Genomic DNA, 18,374 nt, shown 5'->3' on the forward strand with positions numbered 1-18,374 from the left:
AGGGAGCACAGACAGAATCTAAACGTGATCATAAACATAGGCCAGTGGTTCTGCTATAGCGAACCAATCCTTTGTGAGGGAAGCCAACAATGTTTTGACTTTTTAGTTTCACTGGGTTGGTGACAAAAGATTTGAGCTACAGATATTAACAATTTCTGCAATAGATCACCTCTTGAAAAACCATCCAGTAAATAAGGATCACAGAGAAGATAACACACAGAGCAAATATGACAGCAGAATAATTAGGGATGTCAAGACTCAGCTGCTCTGAAGGCCTCGTCTGGCTTAAAGCATAGAAAGAATTTACCTAAATTTTTAACCAATGGGCATCTACCTATAGATTATTCCATCATCCCTTAAATTCTCAAGGAAATTTATTTCCAACTAATTACAAATGGCAAAAGGGGAAACAAACTCCCAAAAAGCTCTGAAGAGCCCTGTTAAACAAATCTCATTCTCATAACATCACTAAGATAAAGAGATGACAATATTGCTCTGAGGAAGAAAAATAGAAAACAGACACAAAGAGGTTAAATGACATTTTGGAATTATCCTTGAAAACTTGTGCTCTGTCATACCTCAAATCCAATCCACAAGGAAATCCTTTAAACTTGACAATATACCCAGAATCTGACTACTTCCTCATCTCCCCCTATCCTAGTCCTGGTCCAAGCCCTACCAGCTCTACCCAGACCATCACAGCACCTCCTAGCCCAACCCCATCCTTCTCTAAAGAGATTCTGCAGAGGCCAGTGGTTCTTTTAAGTGGATGTCATTTTTATGTCTCTTCTTTGGCTTAAAGCCCCCAATGATTTTCCATCTCACTTCAGGTCAAAGCCAGAGTCCTACAATGGCCTATAAGATCTGTGTACCTGCCTAGCATAGAAAAGCCTTAGATTCAATCCCCAGCAGTACAAAACCAAAAACCAATCCCCTTTACATCTATGTCTATCTCCTATTACTTTCTCCCTCATTCACTTGGCTCCAGCCACAATGGCCACCTGGATATTCCTGGAACCCATAATACTTCCTGTTCCCTCTACTGGGAAGGCTCTTCCCATAAATTCACCTGGCTTACATTCATGTGTGCTCCACCTGACTGGATCACCTTCTGAGGTTTTTCTAGACCACCTTGTTTAACTATAACATTCTCCTTCCTGCCCGCTTATCCACATTCCCCTTTTATCTTCACCACCTGATCCACCTACTATTTTCTCATTCGCTTATTTACCGTCTGCTGCCTACCCTGTCCCTAGCAGACAACCGTGAGAGCTGAAATTTTTGCATTTTTTCACTGCTCTCTGCTCAGTATATGTACCAATGACTGGCACAGAATGTATATTCAGTGTCTTTTGACTAAATGAGGAAACCAAGAAGAAGCAAGCAGAGAAGAGCTAGAGACATATAGAAATCCAAATAGCAAGGTAAAGCCAAATGAGAAATCATATTTTAAAGTCAAAGCATTTCTGACATAATGGTTTTAAAGAGATTATTGCTGATATTTCTCCCCAGTTATATTACAATAGGAGGAAATACCTAAATGACACAAAACAAAGAGAGCCACAATGCTAAGGTCATTTCTCTATAAATATTCTCTTAAATGGATTTAAATAAGATGAAGCCCAATCACACTGGGACATGGCATTCATTTATCAGTGAGGCTGCATTAGAATGAGGCCCTTCTGGAGCACATGTAAATATATCACTTTCCTAAGTCCTGAACCTACCAAACTGACCTCATGCCTTATCTTGGATTTAGGAGACCATCTCTATTCCCAGCCAAGGTCTGCTTCCCAGTAAGATATCCTTTCCTTCTTTATGGAGGAAAAAGTCAATCAAGGGATTAATGGACAATGTTTAATAACATTACAGCTAATCTTTATTATAAGTTTTCTTTTTAAAGAAAAGCTAGAGAGGAGACACTACCAGTTCTAAAAAACAAAGTGATAATGATATCATGCACATTTAATGAGCAATTCTCCCCATTAAAGGCATGAGCATAAACAAATTTATTGCACATTTTGGTGACAGAGAGGAAATACAATTAAGTCCATTAATAGCCACAAGAGTTTTTATATTCCCAGAGGACCTTGGTTTCCAGAGTTGTTTATTCATTTTCATCCACAGCAAAAGCTGTGCCTGGCAGGGATGACCATAATGCAGCAGACCACTCTCCACATGCTTTAAGTCTAACAAGGTGATTTAATCAAATAATGGGTTTAATGTATATCACACTGCCAAATTCCATTGTCCATGAGCCAAAAGGACTAAACAGAAACCTACCTGTAAAGACAACAAAAATGATGACCACTAGAAGGTCTACCAGAGGACAAACACTGTACACCACCATGCTCCTAGTCTCACTAACAGCACCCAAGCTGTCCATAGATTTGGATGCCCAAACATTCCATGTGCCTTCTATTTCTCTTCATAACAAATCTTTGAGGTGGAGAAAGGCAGTCTTTTTTTAAAATAGCAGGACAAAAGCAAGTGGCCCAGAACGGACCAGAACTGACTACACCAAGCACACAGGGCTCCATCCACCAGCCCCGGCACGCCCATCACATGCACATGGACTTGTGTCTCTAAATCATCTTCCACCAAGTTGTCGCTCCCTAAGATTTTAGAAGGATGGACACCTCCCCAAATTCACATTCCTCCTTCTCTAGAACACAGCCTAAACCAGGAGGTGAGCAAAACTGCCTGCTCCTTTTCCCTACAACACCAGCTCTGAATCTCCCATTCTCAGGCTATGCTGCTAATTATCTTACCCTCAAACTCGGAGCCCAGTCATTCTTAACATTTTCAACTGTTTGGTTCTTCAGCCCATTAGAAGCAACAAAAGAGAAAGGGCATGCTGTTAGCAATAAGGAAAAAACAAAACTAAAAAACATATAAATTTTGAAGTAGTTATGCTCCATGTACCAGTCTACACTACTCATTAGACCCTGATGTCTACCAGGAGGATCCTGTTCATCATGATGAGTGAGACTTGGGGAAAGGGTAGTCTGTTTTATGTATTTGTTCATTTTTTTTATTTTGAGACAGTGCCTTGGTAAGTTGTTGAGGCTGGCCTCCCACTTGTGATCCCCCTGCCTCAGTCTCCCAAATTGCTGGGATTATAGCCATGTATCACCACATCCAGCTTGTATGTTATATATTCCAAAGGAAGAACCAACAATAAGCAAATATGTTTGTAAATTTTCAACCAAAATTAAAACTCTTGATATCATTAAAGAGGAAAATTAATATTCATGCAAAGATCCAAATGTTTCAGGAGAGGCCACAAAAGTATTATCAGATTTCTCACATAAGAAGAAAATAGAGTTTTTCTATAGTTTGAGATAAAAAAAAAAAAATTCAAGGAGACAAGAGAAAAAGACACCCCCCCACAAGTCCTCATTTTCCTAGTCCTTATTCTAGTTTTATTGGCAATAAATAGCGAACTATAAACTGGTTTAGTTGCTCTTCTGGCTGCCAAACCAGGGATAAAGAAGTCAGCAGGTAGAAATAAGGAAGCTGTCAAGTCAAATTGCCTCAAAACACAGTTGTGGTTTGTAGGCGGGACCTGCGCCATCTCTTCCGTTCATGTAAGTGGGCAGGATGTAGAAACAGGATCCAGACCCAGCCACTGCTTCAGACCAAAATATGTTGCTTTGACTTTCTAATAAGCTTGGGGCTTGCTAGTATTTGTGCCTAAGGTGAACTCAAGATCTTGTGACCATCCCACCCACTGAGGACATCAGAATGTCACCCTGATTCTAGAAAGATAGCAGGTTCTTTTGGTTTTCTTGAAGAGAGGGAAGACAGAGAGACTGGATTGGCAAGAAAGATAGCAATAGCTAATATTAATTGCTTTGGGAGGGCAGTACTAGGGACTGAACCCAGGGATGTTCTACCACTGAGCTATATAACCAGTCCTTTTTATTTTTTATCTTGAGACAGAGTTTCACTACATTGCCCAGGCTGGCTTCAAAACTGGGATCCTCCTGCTTCAACCTCCTGAGTAACTGGAATACAAGAGTACATCACTTGGGGCTGGGACTGTGGCTCAGCAGCAGAGCACTCGTCTAGCTGGGTTCAATCCTCAGCACCACGTAAAAGTAAATAAATAAAATAAAGGTGTTGTTTCCAACTACTTCCAAAAAATAAAAAATGTTTAAAAATAATAAAGTGGGATAACAACTTCTAAAAAAAAAAAGAGTACATCACTTATTGTTTTCTATATGCAACACACACAATTAATACATGTATTAATTTAACTTTTATGATAATGCTATGAGATAGGAATAATTGTGCCCATTTTATAGAAGATAATATCAAAGCATTAGAGATTAAATAACTTGCCCAAGGCCACTCAAATAATTAACAGTAGACTTGGGATTCAAATCCAAGCGATGGCTCTAGAACCCACATTCACAGCCTCTATGCCATGTAGCTTCCCACTTCCTGTACTTCCAACTGACAATGGATAAGGCAGTCAGTATTATCTGTCAACTATGAGAACCAGACAGGACTTAAGGTACCAAGTTTAACAGAGAAATAGCTCTGATGTCAGACAATCATGAGCTACGAGACAAATTCCAGCTCCACCCACATCTAAACTGTGTAGCCTTACAAAAATGCTTTCCCTTCACTGGGCCTTGGTTTTCCTTCTGAGAAAAGAGATGTGAGAACTTGCCTCTGATGGCCATATACAGAACATGCTCAGTTCATCAGATTCCCTTCACTTCAGCATGAGTTCAAACACCACCCCAACAGAGGCCTTCCATGGCCTCACTGCTCAACAGCTTCCCCTGACTCCCTCAACTCCCTGCCTATTTCAGTCTGTTTCACTTACTTATTGTAAGTCTGATTCATCAGTGGCTTATCAACTCTCTCTCTGCACTCGGATGTATACTCCAGGAGGCAATGGACTTTATCAACTTGTTGCTGCTGTCTCCTCAGCACCTACATCATTTTGCTACTCAGAAATACTCAGTAAATATTTATTGAATGAATTGTTTATAATAGAGATCCATTCAACAAACATTGCAAATAAACAGGTACTATAGGAAAACCAGTGCCATTAACTTGACACATATATCTGTTGAGCACCTATACAGTGACTAAATAAATGAACAGAATTGTTTCAGCTAATGGTAAGTTGTTGTGAAGAGGCTTCACCAACTCTGAATGGACTGGGCAAGTGAGGCCAGCCTTTCAAGATGGCAGGTCAGCTGAGACCTGAATGACACCAAGGCTACCATCCAGGGAATTAAGAACAACAAGTAGAGAGGACAGGAGAGACAAAAGCCCTGAGGAAGGGGTGACTGTGCTCAGGCCCAGTTCACCGAGAGCTATGTAAGCAACAGAGAATGACAGAAGATAAGGTCAAAGTCAAAGAAAGGGGCCACATCACAAAGTGTCTCCTAATACATGAAAAGGGGTTTTACTCTAAGTATGACAGATGCTATTTGATAGTGTCTCTTATCTTTGCCCACTAGAACATAAACTCCATGACATCAAGGATTTTGTTTGTGGCATATACCAGCTGGTCTGTCAGCATCTGTTCAATACGTAAATTGAAGATTATGGGAAGGAGAAGGATATGATTTAATTTTCTTTTTTAAAACATCATTCCAAGCATGTGTAAGGTCCTCGGTTCAATCCCCAGCACTGCAAAACAACAAAACAAAAATGAAACCTCCATCACTCTGAACTGCCACTAGTGGTTACCTTCTAGGAGAGACCAGAGTGTCAGAGAAGGGGAAAAACCAGCAGTATAGTGCAATGTGTTGAGAGGAGCCAGCAAATAGAAGGAGAGAAAGCTGCCCCCCAAAGCCTGAAGCCTTTCAGTGTTTTTAAGCAAGACACAGGGAAAGGCTAGTGGGGAGGGATCAAATAAGTGACAAGTGATGTCCTAAGCCTTTGGTGTGTCCTAGATTTTTATTTTTTTAACAAAGAATGAAGGCTGTCTCAACTATGAAAAGAGGAACAAAAGAAACTCAAAGACAAATAGACATACACACTGTTTTGGAGAATAACTGGAAAAAAAATACACTTTCCTATACCTAAGCACAATAACCATTCTAAAACTCCTTAGAGATGGTCCATGTGCCAGTTTAGCCCAAGATGCCATCTGGAAGAATCCTGCTCACAGGAAGGTCCTGAGAGATGAACTGTCTTGGAGGAGCTCTGCTGTCTACAGAGAGAGGAACAGGTGGTACTGAAGGAAGGAAAGTTTCATCATCATCCCTTTCATGTCTCCAGTATCCAAACTGGGTCATAAAAACAGCATCGAGTAATTACCTACAGTGCAACTTCTGAAATGCACACAGCCTAAAAAATACATTGGCCAAAATAACCTGCGGTATTATCTGGTGAAATTCTGTTTACAGAACTAAAACTGAAAGTGCTTAAAAGCCAAATGAAAGCCAGGTTTACCTGAAGTTGACAAGAATCATTACTTACAAAGAGAAACAGGAAGTACAATATTCAAGGTTCAGAAAAATTGGTGAAGCTAGAACTAAAAAAATATTCTAACCTCTAGTGTATCTTAAATACTTCACCATCTAAAACTAACTGCACAAACATTAAACAAATCAGTCTGCCTTCATCAACACTAACTCATCCTTCTATTCTTCATCTACCCAATGCAAGGAAGGTAAGTAATGGTCTAGAACATTCTCCATTTGCCATTTTGCCACCAATATAAATGAACAAGGTATTCTAGAACCAAGAAAGGAAGCAGCATTACCCCCTCCCATTTTCTCATTCAATGTTCACTAAATACATAATTTTTTTTTTTGTACAAGGGATTGCACCCAGGGTGCTTAACTACTAAACCACATCCCCTGCCCTTTTTTTATATTTTACTTAGAGATACGGTCTTGCTGAGTTGCTTAAGACCTTGCTAAGTTGCTTAGGCTGGCTTTGAATTCATGATCCTCTGCTTCAGTCTCCATAGCCGCTGGGATTACAGGTGTACACCACTGCATCTGCCCCCCCCCCTTTTTAGTTGCAGATAGATACAATACTTTTATTTTATTTTTTATGTGGTGCTGAAGATCAAACCCTGTGCCTCACACGTGTGAGGCAAATGCTCTACAACTGAGCTACAACCCCAGCCCCTCCCCTTTTTTAATAGCTTTAATGTGACACAAAATTCATAAAGCTCACCCTTCTGAAGTGTAGAGTTTAGTAATGTTTAGTATACAGTATTCACAGAGTCAATATGTATGTTTTAAATATTTACTTACTGACCTTCTCTGTAATACATGTTTACCATATAATTTTTAGAAATCACCAAAATAATAAGGCCAGAAATTAAAATCATGCACAATTTTACCATCTAAAAACCATGTTGAAGCTGGGCACAGGGGCATCCATTTGTAATTCCAGTGATTCAGGAGGTTGAAGCAGGAAGATTGTAAGTTTAAGGCCATCCTGGACGATTCAGAAAGGCTTTGTGTCAAAAAAAAAAAAAATTATTCATTTATTGATATATAGTGCTGAGAATCGAACCCAGTGCCTCACACATGCTAGACAAAGTGCTCTACCACAGCGCGACAACCCCAGCCCTCAAAATGAAAAATTTTAAAAGAAAAAAATAAAAATAAATTTAAAAATTTTAAAAAGGCCTAAGGATGTAGCTCAGTGATAAAGCATCCCTGGTTCAATCCCTAATACCTCAAAACATAGAACAGAACAGAATAGAATCAAACTAAATGAAACCATTTTGGAGTTAATACATCCAGTCAGTTTTCAATAGATATGGAAAACTGTATAGATATTGACTTAGACCTAAAGCTGTGGGATATAAATGGCAGGCAGGCATCTGAAAGCAAAGACAGGATGAAGTAGAGCAAACCAGAAGGTGATGTCCAAGGAGAAAACACTAAGAAACCTCAGGAGCCCTCAAAACAGCAAAGAAAAGGGTTATTTGGAAGAGGACAAAAATATTCCATTTAATTAAGTGAATAAGAAAAAACATATATATTTGTATTTGTTTTGCTTTGTCTTTGGTGGTGCTAGAGATGGGACCCAGAGCCTCATACATGCTAGGCGAATGCTCTGCCACTGAGCTACATCTTCAGCCTATATTTTTAAAAAGATACTCACAGTTAAGATTGCAAGGGGTTGGGATTATACCTCAGTGGTAGAGCGCTTGCCTAGCATGTGTGACGCACTGGGTTTGATTCTCACCACCACATACAAATAAATAAAATAAAGGTCTGTCAACAACTAAAAAATATTTTTTAAAAAAGATTACAGTAAAAAGCATCATTAAAATTGAATAAAATTATGGCATTTGCAGGTAAATGGATGTAGTTAGAGAATATCATACTAAGCGAAGTAAGGCAATCCCAAAAAACCAAAGCCATGTTCTCCTGGTAAGCCAATGCTGATCCATAATCGGGGGAGGAGCATGAGGAGAATGGAGGAACTTTTGATTGGGTGAAGGGGAGGGTGCATGGGGGCAAGAATGATGGTGGAATGAGATGAACATCATTACCCTAGGTACACATATGACTGCACATGTGGTGCAACTCTACATTGTGTACAACCAGAGAAATGAAAAGTTGTGCTCCATTTGTGTACAATGAATTGAAATGCATTCTTCTATCATGTATAACTAATTAGAACAAATTTTTTAAAAAATTAGAGCAAAAAAAAAAAAAATACAAAGCAATTTCAAAATTGCTAAGGGGAAAAGGCTCATGAGGCAAAGTTCAGAGGAGACCAGATACAAGCTTCCAAGAGTCTTTTCCCAGTCAAGTCACATAGAACACTAATTCCTTTTTTAAATTTTTTTTAAAAATTTAATTGACACATAATAATTGTACATACTTATGGGATACAGTGTGATATTTCAATACACAAATAATGATCAGGATAATTGGTATATTCAACACCTTAAAGATTTTTTCATTTCCCCGTGTTGGGAAAATTCAAAATCCTCTCTTCTAGCTATTTTTTTTAAGTTGTAGATGGACACAATATCTTTATTTTATTTATTTTTATATGGTGCTGAGGATCGAACCCAATACCTCACACGTGCTAGGTGAGCACTCTACCACTGAGCTACAACCCCAGCCCTATTTCTAAATATACACTTAATTATTGTCAACCATAGTTACCATACTGTGCTACAGAACATTAAAAATTAATCCTCTTGCCAAGAAAAGGTTATTTGGAAGAGGACAAAAGTGTGATGCCAGGTGTGATGGTGTGCATCTGTAATCCTAGTGATTTGGGGAGGCTGAGGCACAAGGATCTGAAGTTCAAGGTCAGCCTCAGGAACTCAGTCCCTAAACAACTAAGTAAGACCCTGTTTCAAAATAAAAAATAAAAAGGACTGGGCATGTGGCTCAGTAGTTAAGTGCCCCTAAATTCAATCCCAGTACCAAAAAAAAAGATTATCACTCTTACTAATTGTACCCTGTATCCCCTAGCCATCCTCCCTAAACCTCCCTCAGCCCCACCCTCCCCAGTCTCTGGAAACCATTATTCCACTCTCTGCTTCTAAGAGGTTAATTTCTGGGGGTCCCACATATAAGTGAGAACATTGGTATTTGTTTTTCTGTGCCCAACTAATTTCACTTTACATTATGTCCTCCAGTTCCATTCATGTTGTCACAGATTCCACTCTTCTTGATGGCTAACTAATATTCTGTTGTACATACATACCACATTTTCTTTAACTATTCATCCATCTATGGACACCTAGGTTAATTCTATATTTTGGCTACTGTGAGTAGTGCTGCAATAAATATGTAAGTACAGATATCTCTCACACATAATGACTTCCTTTTCTTTGGCTATGTACTCAGTAATGGAAGTGCTAGGTCATATGGTAGTTTTACTTCTGGTTTTCTGAGGAACTTCCATACTGTTTTCCATAATGGCTGTACTAATTTATACTCCTACCAACAGCACATGAGAGTTCCCCTTACTCTGCATCCTTGCCAGCATTTACTGTCTTTTTTACACTAGCCATTCTAACTGGGGTGAGAGGAAATCTCGTGGTTTTGATCTGCATTTCCCTGATGATCAGTGATTTGAACATTTTTCATATACTTATTGGCCATCTGTATGTCTTCTTTTTTAGAGAGAGAGAGAGAGAGAGAGAAATTTTTAATATTTATTTTTCAGTTTTCGGTGGACACAACATCTTTATTTTTATGTGGTGCTGAGGATCGAAGCCCAGCGCCCCGCGCATGCCAGGCGAGCACGTTACCGCTTGAGCCACATCCCCAGCCCCTGTATGTCTTCTTTTGAGAAATAGCTATTCCGATCATTTGCCCTCTTTTTAGTCTGATTATTTGTTTTTCTGCTGTTGGATTGTTTGAGTTCCTGGTATATTCTGGATATTAATCCCTTATTAGACAAACACTTTGCAAGTATTTTCTCAAGAAGCCATAAATATTCATACTAGAAATACTAGGCAGGTTTTTCCTCTAAGTATTATCTAATAGGACCTTATGTGATGCTACCATGTTCTAGATATGCCCTGTACAATATGGAAGCCACTAGCCACACATTACCAAGGTGACACAAAAGGGGCCAGTAAATTGGGGAAGTGAATTTCAATTTAAGTAGCCACCTGTGGTTAACAGCTATTACACTGGAAGGCACAGCTTTAAGATAAAGCAACTCATGATGCTAAGACATAACTGAATGCCTGACAGAATGCTTTAAGAAACTATTTTCTGGGCTGGGGATGTGGCTCAAGCAGTAGCGCGCTTGCCTGGCATGCGTGCGGCCCGGGTTCGATCCTCAGCACCACATACAAACAAAGATGTTGTGTCTGCCAAAAACTAAAAAATAAATATTAAAATTCTCTCTCTCTCTCTCTTTAAAAAAAAAAAAAAGAAACTATTTTCTAGAGCTGGGAATATGGCTCAGTTGGTAGAGTGCATGCCTTGAAAGCATAAGGCCCTGGGTTTGATCCCCAGCACCACACACACAAAAAAGAAAAGGAACCATTTTCTATGCATTGTATGTATCATCATTTGTTGCCTTTTCCACTGCTTCCCAAAGTATAGAGGTCAATACAGGTCTACCCCTTTGGGAAGCACTGACTGTAAGCCAACTTTCATTGAACCCAGGGGTGCTTAACCACTGAGCCACATCCCCAATCCTTTCTATTTTTTAGTTTTGAAATGGGTCTTGCTAAGTTACTGAGGCTGGGTTCAAACTTGCGATACTCCTGCCTCAGCCTCCCAAATTGTTGGGATTACAGGCATGTGCCACCGCGCCCTGCTGTCAGCCACCTTTCTAAGCAGACAATCACCCCCTGAATGTAAGAGGAAAGCATACTAAGGTGGGTGCTGCCATATACCTCTGGTTCTCTAAACCCTTCTCACTGTGCTGGTTACTCTTAGGTCACGGCCTAGAGAAGGAAGGATCCTGTTGGTGCTTGCCAATCTGGAATTCAACCACCATGATCAGGGCCATGTAAAAGAAGTTCTAAGGCCAACTTGAAAATCTGCCTTTTCTCAAGAGCCCTCAATCTTACTCCAAACCCTAAGTGGGAAAAGACCAACACTTTAAAATCATTCCCACAGCTACCCTAGGTCCCCAAAGAGCTTCCAGAATGTGATGACAGTGATGCCACCAGGCCAAGGACCCACAAGATCTGCCTCAGTCTGCATCAACACCTCCAAGTCCTGGCCAAAGCAGGACCAGCCTCCCAAGGTGAGGCAGTTAAGAGACACAGCCCAAGCACCCGAATTGCACCTCCCTCTGGCAAGTGCTGACAATGGCAGCCACAACTGGATGTCTGACGAAACTGGAAAACTAGCTAGGTATAGTGGCGCATGCCTGTAAATCCCAGCAACTCAGGAGGCTGAAGTAGGAGACTTCAAAGCCACCCTCAGCAAGGAGAGGCGCTTAGCAACTCAGTAAGATCCTGTCTCTAAATACAAAATAGAGCTGGGGATGTGGCTAAGTGGTCAAGTGCCCGTGAGTTCAATCCCCAGTACACAGAAAAAAAAATAAAATAAAAAAGAAACTGCAAAACTAGTTTAAACTGGGGCTGGGGATGTGGCTCAAGCGGTAGCGCGCTCGCCTGGCATGCGTGTGGCCCGGGTTCAATCCTCAGCACCACATACAAACAAAGATGTTGTGTCTGCCGAAAACTAAAAAATAAATATTAAAAAGTCTCTCTCTTTCTCTTTCTCTCTCTCTCTCTCTTAAAAAAAAAAAAAAAAAAAAACTAGTTTAAACAGAAATTACATAACCACTAATATGTCCTAAATATCTGTAAATCAATACATGTAAAACTGACTCTGAAAGTCATTCTCTTTCTGACTTAAGGATAAATCTGAGGTTCCACAGGGATAATGGATAATATTACCCTGATACGGAGGATATTCTATTATGAATCTCCTAGGGTAAACATGCTTTTAAGACTTTTAATGCTAGGGAAATAATAGACATGTCACCAGCTCTCTCTTATTTGATCAATTACATTTACTTTATATCTATCATTTAAGTAATGCTCACTGTTGTAGCTCTTTAAGTTCTATTTTATATTTATTTCAACACGTCTTAGGGTGGGTGGTAAGTAAAAGTATTCCTGATCAATGATGAAAAAACTAAAGCATGGAAGAGCTTGTTCTGGTGTACAGTCAGAGCAGTTAACAAGTCTCTCCTGGCCTAGTGTTTCTGTGGTAACAGGAGTAACTGGCCCCAAGTGTTTTCATGCAAAGAACACTTCTGCTGCAGGCCAGGCATGCCAACTCAACTGTGGCAGGCACCTCCTCTGCCTCTAACACTTTGTCCAATAAGAATTAACCTTAGTACCCATTTTTTTAAAATGTGGTCTAAGGAGCAATGTGACTGATAACTGCTCAACTCCTTCCCTAAGTATACATGAAGATAAGGATATGCAAATGTGCTTTGTACTAAAAGACAAAGGTACTCTGGTTTGAGTGACTTGGAAGAGCACAGGTTGGCTCCTAACAATCACTTTTATGCCAGAGGAAATATTGTGTACTTGTAAAATTTAACAATTTTTGTGCCTCTCCTACTTAAAGCAAATCAAAGAGAGAAAATAACACCAGGGGGAATTCCACCTCACAAAGACTGAAGAGAGGAAATCAATAAGACCCTAAAACCCTTCGGGCAGCATGCAACCAAGTCTCCACAGCACACCACTGTGCCACACTGGGCCACAGCAGAAGGTGACTTAGCATGGAGGGAAACAATGCTAGCTCCTGACACTATGAATTTCATAGCTGAGTTGCCTTCTTGTAATAAAGTCTTAAAAGCAACTGTATTTCATAGGGATTACCTCTGGGGAATGAGAACAGGGAAGGGGCTTACCCTTCACACTTGCCATCTTTCTATACTGCTTATATTTCTAACCATGGACATGTGTTAATCTTCTTGTTTAAAAAATTTCTGGCTGAGCATGGTGGTGGACACCTGTAATCCCAGTAGCTCAGGAGGCTGAGACAGGAGGACTATGAGTTCAAAGCCAGCTTCAGCAAAAGCAAGGCGCTAAGCAACTCAGGGAGCCCTTGTCTTGAAATAAAATACAAAATAGGGCTGGGATGTGGCTTAATGGTTGAGTGCCCCTAAGTTCAATCCCCAGTACCTGCCCCCCCAAAATTTTCTGGTAAAATGGCAATTTTTTTTTTTTTTGTACTAGGGATTGAACCCAGGGTTTTTACCACTGAGCTACATCCCCAGCCCTTTTTGTTTTTTATTTTATTTGTTTATTTTGGTGCTGGGGATTTAACCTAGGGGCGCTTAATCATTGAGCCACATCCTCAACCGGTCTTATCTATCTATTTATTTATTTATTTTTGAGGCAGGGTTTTGCTAAATTGCTAAGTCTCAAACTTGCAATCCTCATGCCTCAGCCTCCTTAGCAGCTGGGGCAGGAAGAACAAAGAAAAAAGAAAGTGTATAAGCATGCATCATTACACCTTCTCGACTAAGTCAGTTATCTATAAAAAGTTAAAATCACGATATTTCCTAAGTGCCTATAGCTCATACATGTTAAAATCTATGGACTCTGAGAGAATTTAGTAGATGTTAAAAAAGAGCAAACACATACCTGGAGAAACTACTACAGTGCTTTTTTTTTTTTTTTTTTTAAGTTGTAGATGGACGCAATGTCTTTATTTTATTTATTTTTACTTGGTGCTGAGGATCAAACCCAGTACCTCACATGTGCTAGGCAAACGCTCTACCACTAAGCTACAGCCCCAGCCCCTACAATGTTCATCTTTATTTAAGTATCTAATAAAGGAAACTTTTTTTTCAAAAGCAAATTATACTCTTCACAGGCATCAAGAAAAGAAGTGTGACTGCTCAACTCCTCTCCTCTGCACCAGGGAGAGACTGACTCTCATGTTCTTATGCACACCAAACCTCAGATCACAAAATTCCTAAATGCCTACAGCTCATACATCTGTGTTTCCATGGAGTTACACAAGACACTCTCTATACAGAGCTGCACATTGTCAATATATTCTAAACAACAAACAAGTACACCCAGGAAACCTCAATCCTCAGAAGGACCAAGAGCAAGCCATTTTTCTGCCTATACGGTGTTGTTTTCCATCCTGAAGACAGAGCGGCAGCATGCTCCAAGGAGCACAAGTGTTTCACAAGGATCTGGGGGGCACAAGGGTCATTGCCCAGAAACAAGGTTGGAGCAGGACAACGGACAAGTTCAAGGACTGGTCAGTAAACATGACACAACTGCATGCACTCAGCACAGGAAAACAAGCCTCTCACAAGCTAGCATTAATCACTCCCCATCTCATCAGGATGCCTGCCTGTTTCTTGAGCTAAAAATTTATTAACATGGACTACTTAGTGGCTAAGAAATCCAGAGTCAAAAATCAACAGCTACCAGTGAATTTATTTGTCTTCCTCTTTGGTAGTTTCCTGTCAGTCAGCTCATGCCTTTTCAATCTCACAAGCTAGAGGAGGCAGCTGTCCAAATGTCAACAACCACAGTGATGGATGTGAAGGAAGAGTGGATAAGCATGGCTGAATTGACAGTGGGTCTTTGCAGAAAGGGGCACAGAGCTTTTATGTTTAAAGAGGTAAATTTGCATACTTGCACAATGTAGACAGAGGAAAGACCAACTTTCACCTACAACAGCTCAAGACCAACAGGTACATCATCACAGGCTAAGTTCTCATTTGAGTACAGTATTGTGCTAGGGCTCTGGCCAAAGCGAATTAAAACATTCCCGAAAAGGAAGGATAGAGAAAAAAGAAAGTATAAATCAGTGCAGTGCTGTGCACAAAGGACATGAAGAGTAGAGGGGCAAGTGGGACAGCCTGGCATTATCTAAAGTTCCAGATCTATGCATGATCACATGATCAGTGACTTTACCGTCTGTATAAATATGCCCTAAAGAAACCTGCATGGAAACACTAGGAGTCCTGAAAAAAAATATTTATGCATCGCTCCTCATGTTACAAATAGGACACAACCTAAATGTTCATCAGGAGAATTATGATATATTCATTCATACAACATGCTACAATCCATTAATGAAAATATTTAAAACTAGAGCTACTATACAACATTCATCATTTTCACAATTTTGAGTTAAAAAAACTAAGTCAAGAATACATACAGTATGACAGCATTTCTTCAAAAACATTCAGAACTAAATACGTTGTTTAGAGATGCAAATACGTAGTAAAACTATAATCAAATGGAAGACAAGGGAAATAATAAACACAATGTAGAAGAGTACTTACCTTGTAAGAGGAAAGGTGGGGATATGGTTCAGGAGCACCCTGTGGATTTCGACAGAAGGGGCAACACTCTATTTCTTAGCCTGAGATTGTTTTTCACATTCTATATTTACGTGTGCATTTGAGTATATGATAATGTTAACAATAAATTTTAAAAAGAAAAAAATATTAGCCAGGCTGGGTGGCACATGCCTGTAATCCCAGCTGCTCAGCAGACTGAAGCAGGAGGTTTGCAAGTTCAAAGCCAGCCTCAGCAACTTAGTGAGGCTCTAAGCTACTTAGTAAGACCTTGTCTCAAAATATAAAATAAAAAGGACTGGGGATGTGCCCCTGGGTTCCATCTCTGGTACCAAAAAAAAGAAAAATAATATTAAAGAGTTGAGTGGCTGGGTAGATAACTCAGTTGGTAGAGTGCTTGTCTTGCATGCACAAGGCCCTGAATTCAATCCCCTGCACCACAAAAAAAAAAAAAGTTGAGGGTGTAACCCCATAATACTCCCTCTCTCTTACACACCCATCAGCCCATGGGTGGGCTAGAGTAAGAAGAGAGCCCAAGAGAATCAACTCAAGTTTAGAGGTGCCTTAAAAAAGGACACCTTCCAGGCACTTCTCTGGGCTTCTTGGGTGAAACCAGCTCTACAGGCTGCCTACTCACAGGGTAAGCTTTAAGACACGGTACACTGTTCCCAAAGAACTGGAGAAAGACCGCCTTGCCAATACAGAAACAGAAAATATTCCCAATCCAGGCATATTCTTTTTGATGAAAGGAAAATCCCCGAGGGTTCCAACAGAAAGGAATGGACTGAATTTAGTAACCAGACAGTAATTTTATGGAGCCCTACACGGTTGGAAGATTCTGTGACCAGTTTCTAGTGGGTAGGAGGGGATGAAAAACACACCTAGAGACGCATTCAATAGGACTCCAAACTACAAGCACCAGAGTCCAGGCAGGGAAGCAGTGTGATCTGAAGGCCGGTGAACCTGTGTACTCAAGACTTCTTAGAAGCCCCAAGGGTTACTATACGGGTTTTACCTGGAAAAGGTGACAACCGAGTTTGGCACATGCTGAGTATGTTGGGAAATAAGAATATCAAAAGCCATCTCCACCACAGCTGTGCAACATATATACAGCCCAGGGGCGCCAGCGAGGCAGGAAGAGTGACTTACTCGGGGAAACTGACGGTGGGAAGGCCGGGTTCCGGCGGACCCAGCGAGAGAAGGCCCTGGGCTGGGTCCAGAAGGCCCGCTAGCTCGTCGAGGGGAAGAGGGTGGTCCCCGCACAGGCAGAAGGTGGGGCTGCAGGAGGAGGGCGGGTCCCCACGGCGGAGTCTTGGGAGGCCTGGCCGGAGCCAGGCCCAGCCTCGGGACAGGCTGGGAGCGGGGGGCGAGTTGGGAAGGACGCCCCAGCCAGGCGACGTGACCCGTGGGATGGGGACGCGGGGGCCTGTCACAGCCCAGCCCGGCGGGCGCGGGCCCCGCCGACCCCAGCGCCAAGTCCCACCCGTTCGCCGCTCACCTGGGCACGCAGCTGGACGAGCTCCGGTCCACCTCCCAGGTGGCGTACAGGTTCATCTGCACCGGGGCGGGGGTGCGGCCTGGCCCCGGGCCGCCGGGAGGCGCGGAGCCAGAGGCCACCGCGACGGCCATGGAGGTGGAGGTGGACGAGGACGAGGAGGAGGCAGCGGCAGCCGAGGTGGAAGAGGACGACGAGGTGGCCTGGGCCAGCTTGGGGGGCGTCGGCTGCTGCTGCGGCGGCTGCTGCGGCGGCGGTGGCTGCTGCTGCGGGGACTGGGTGACCCCAGAGCCCCTCTGGCCGCCGCCGCCCCCAGCGGCTCCTGCACCACCGCCGGCCCCTCCGCGTTCAGCCATGGCCCGGCTGGGGGTCGAGGGGCGCGGGGCTCACGCGAACCGAGGCGACGCCGAGCGGCTCCCAGGTTTCCCCCGCGGCGGCGGCGACGACGGCGGCGGGGCCTCGGCGCGACTCTTCAGCCCGCGCGACCGAGCACGGCCGCCAGCAAGTCTGCACGCACGCGCGGGGCCTCGCGGCGCGCGGTCCTCGCGCTTGCCCGCCGCTGCCTGTTGCGGCCCGCGCCGCCAAGACACTGGGTGGGCGTGTCTGGGAAGGGGCGGGGAGCCCCGGCTCGCAGCCCCACCCAGCGCCGAGGGGCGGGGCCCGGGCGCGCGCTCGCGCCCGGCGGGCTCTGGGCGCGCGCCCACCCAGACTCCCGCCCCGAGGGGCGGAGAAGGCGCGCGCTAGGCCTGCGCTCGACGCCCCCACGCTGACCGCCGCCGCCTGACCCCTTCCGCTCCCCGCGCTCCACGGTCGCAGCCCCGCCGGCGGAAATCCCGCTTTTCCGGGGCGCGGTCCCGGCCAGGGGGGGCTGCCGCCGGAGCGCGCCTGGCCCCCGGGGTCTGTAGAGCGTCGTGCGCGGTGCGCAAGCTGTTTGCCCACCGCCTCTAATCCCGGCTTTAAAACCTTGGGGCTTTATTACCCAGACCACCAAAGGGTAAAAGGAGCGGTCGGTGGGGATGGGAGGCCGCCCAGCACCTCAAGCGCCCGAGAGCTAGAAGTTCCCGGCCCGAGGTAGTAGGCAGGGGCTTAAATCTGGAGTCCAAAAGACCCTGGGTTGGGGGTGGGCAGGTTCTCGGGCTTA

The 18,374-nt window shown here is 43.0% G+C and overlaps 1 protein-coding gene across 1 annotated transcript in view; it reads right to left on the minus strand.

Moving 5' to 3' along the window:
• Pacs1 (phosphofurin acidic cluster sorting protein 1) overlaps positions 1–17,728 on the minus strand; it is a 139,064-nt gene extending 121,336 nt beyond the window's left edge. The window contains exon 1 of the mRNA XM_046445186.2: positions 17,237–17,728. Within this exon, the coding sequence (XP_046301142.1) occupies positions 17,237–17,589 (353 nt within the window). The 5' untranslated portion in view covers positions 17,590–17,728. The remainder of the gene's footprint in view (positions 1–17,236) is intronic.
• Positions 17,729–18,374: the final 646 nt, after the last annotated feature.

The sequence above is a fragment of the Marmota monax genome, unplaced genomic scaffold (assembly GCF_021218885.2).
Source record: "Marmota monax isolate L192 unplaced genomic scaffold, Marmota_monax_Labrador192_F-V1.1 WCK01_AAM20220418_F8-fsc00038, whole genome shotgun sequence".
NCBI classification, from domain to species: Eukaryota; Metazoa; Chordata; class Mammalia; order Rodentia; family Sciuridae; genus Marmota; species Marmota monax.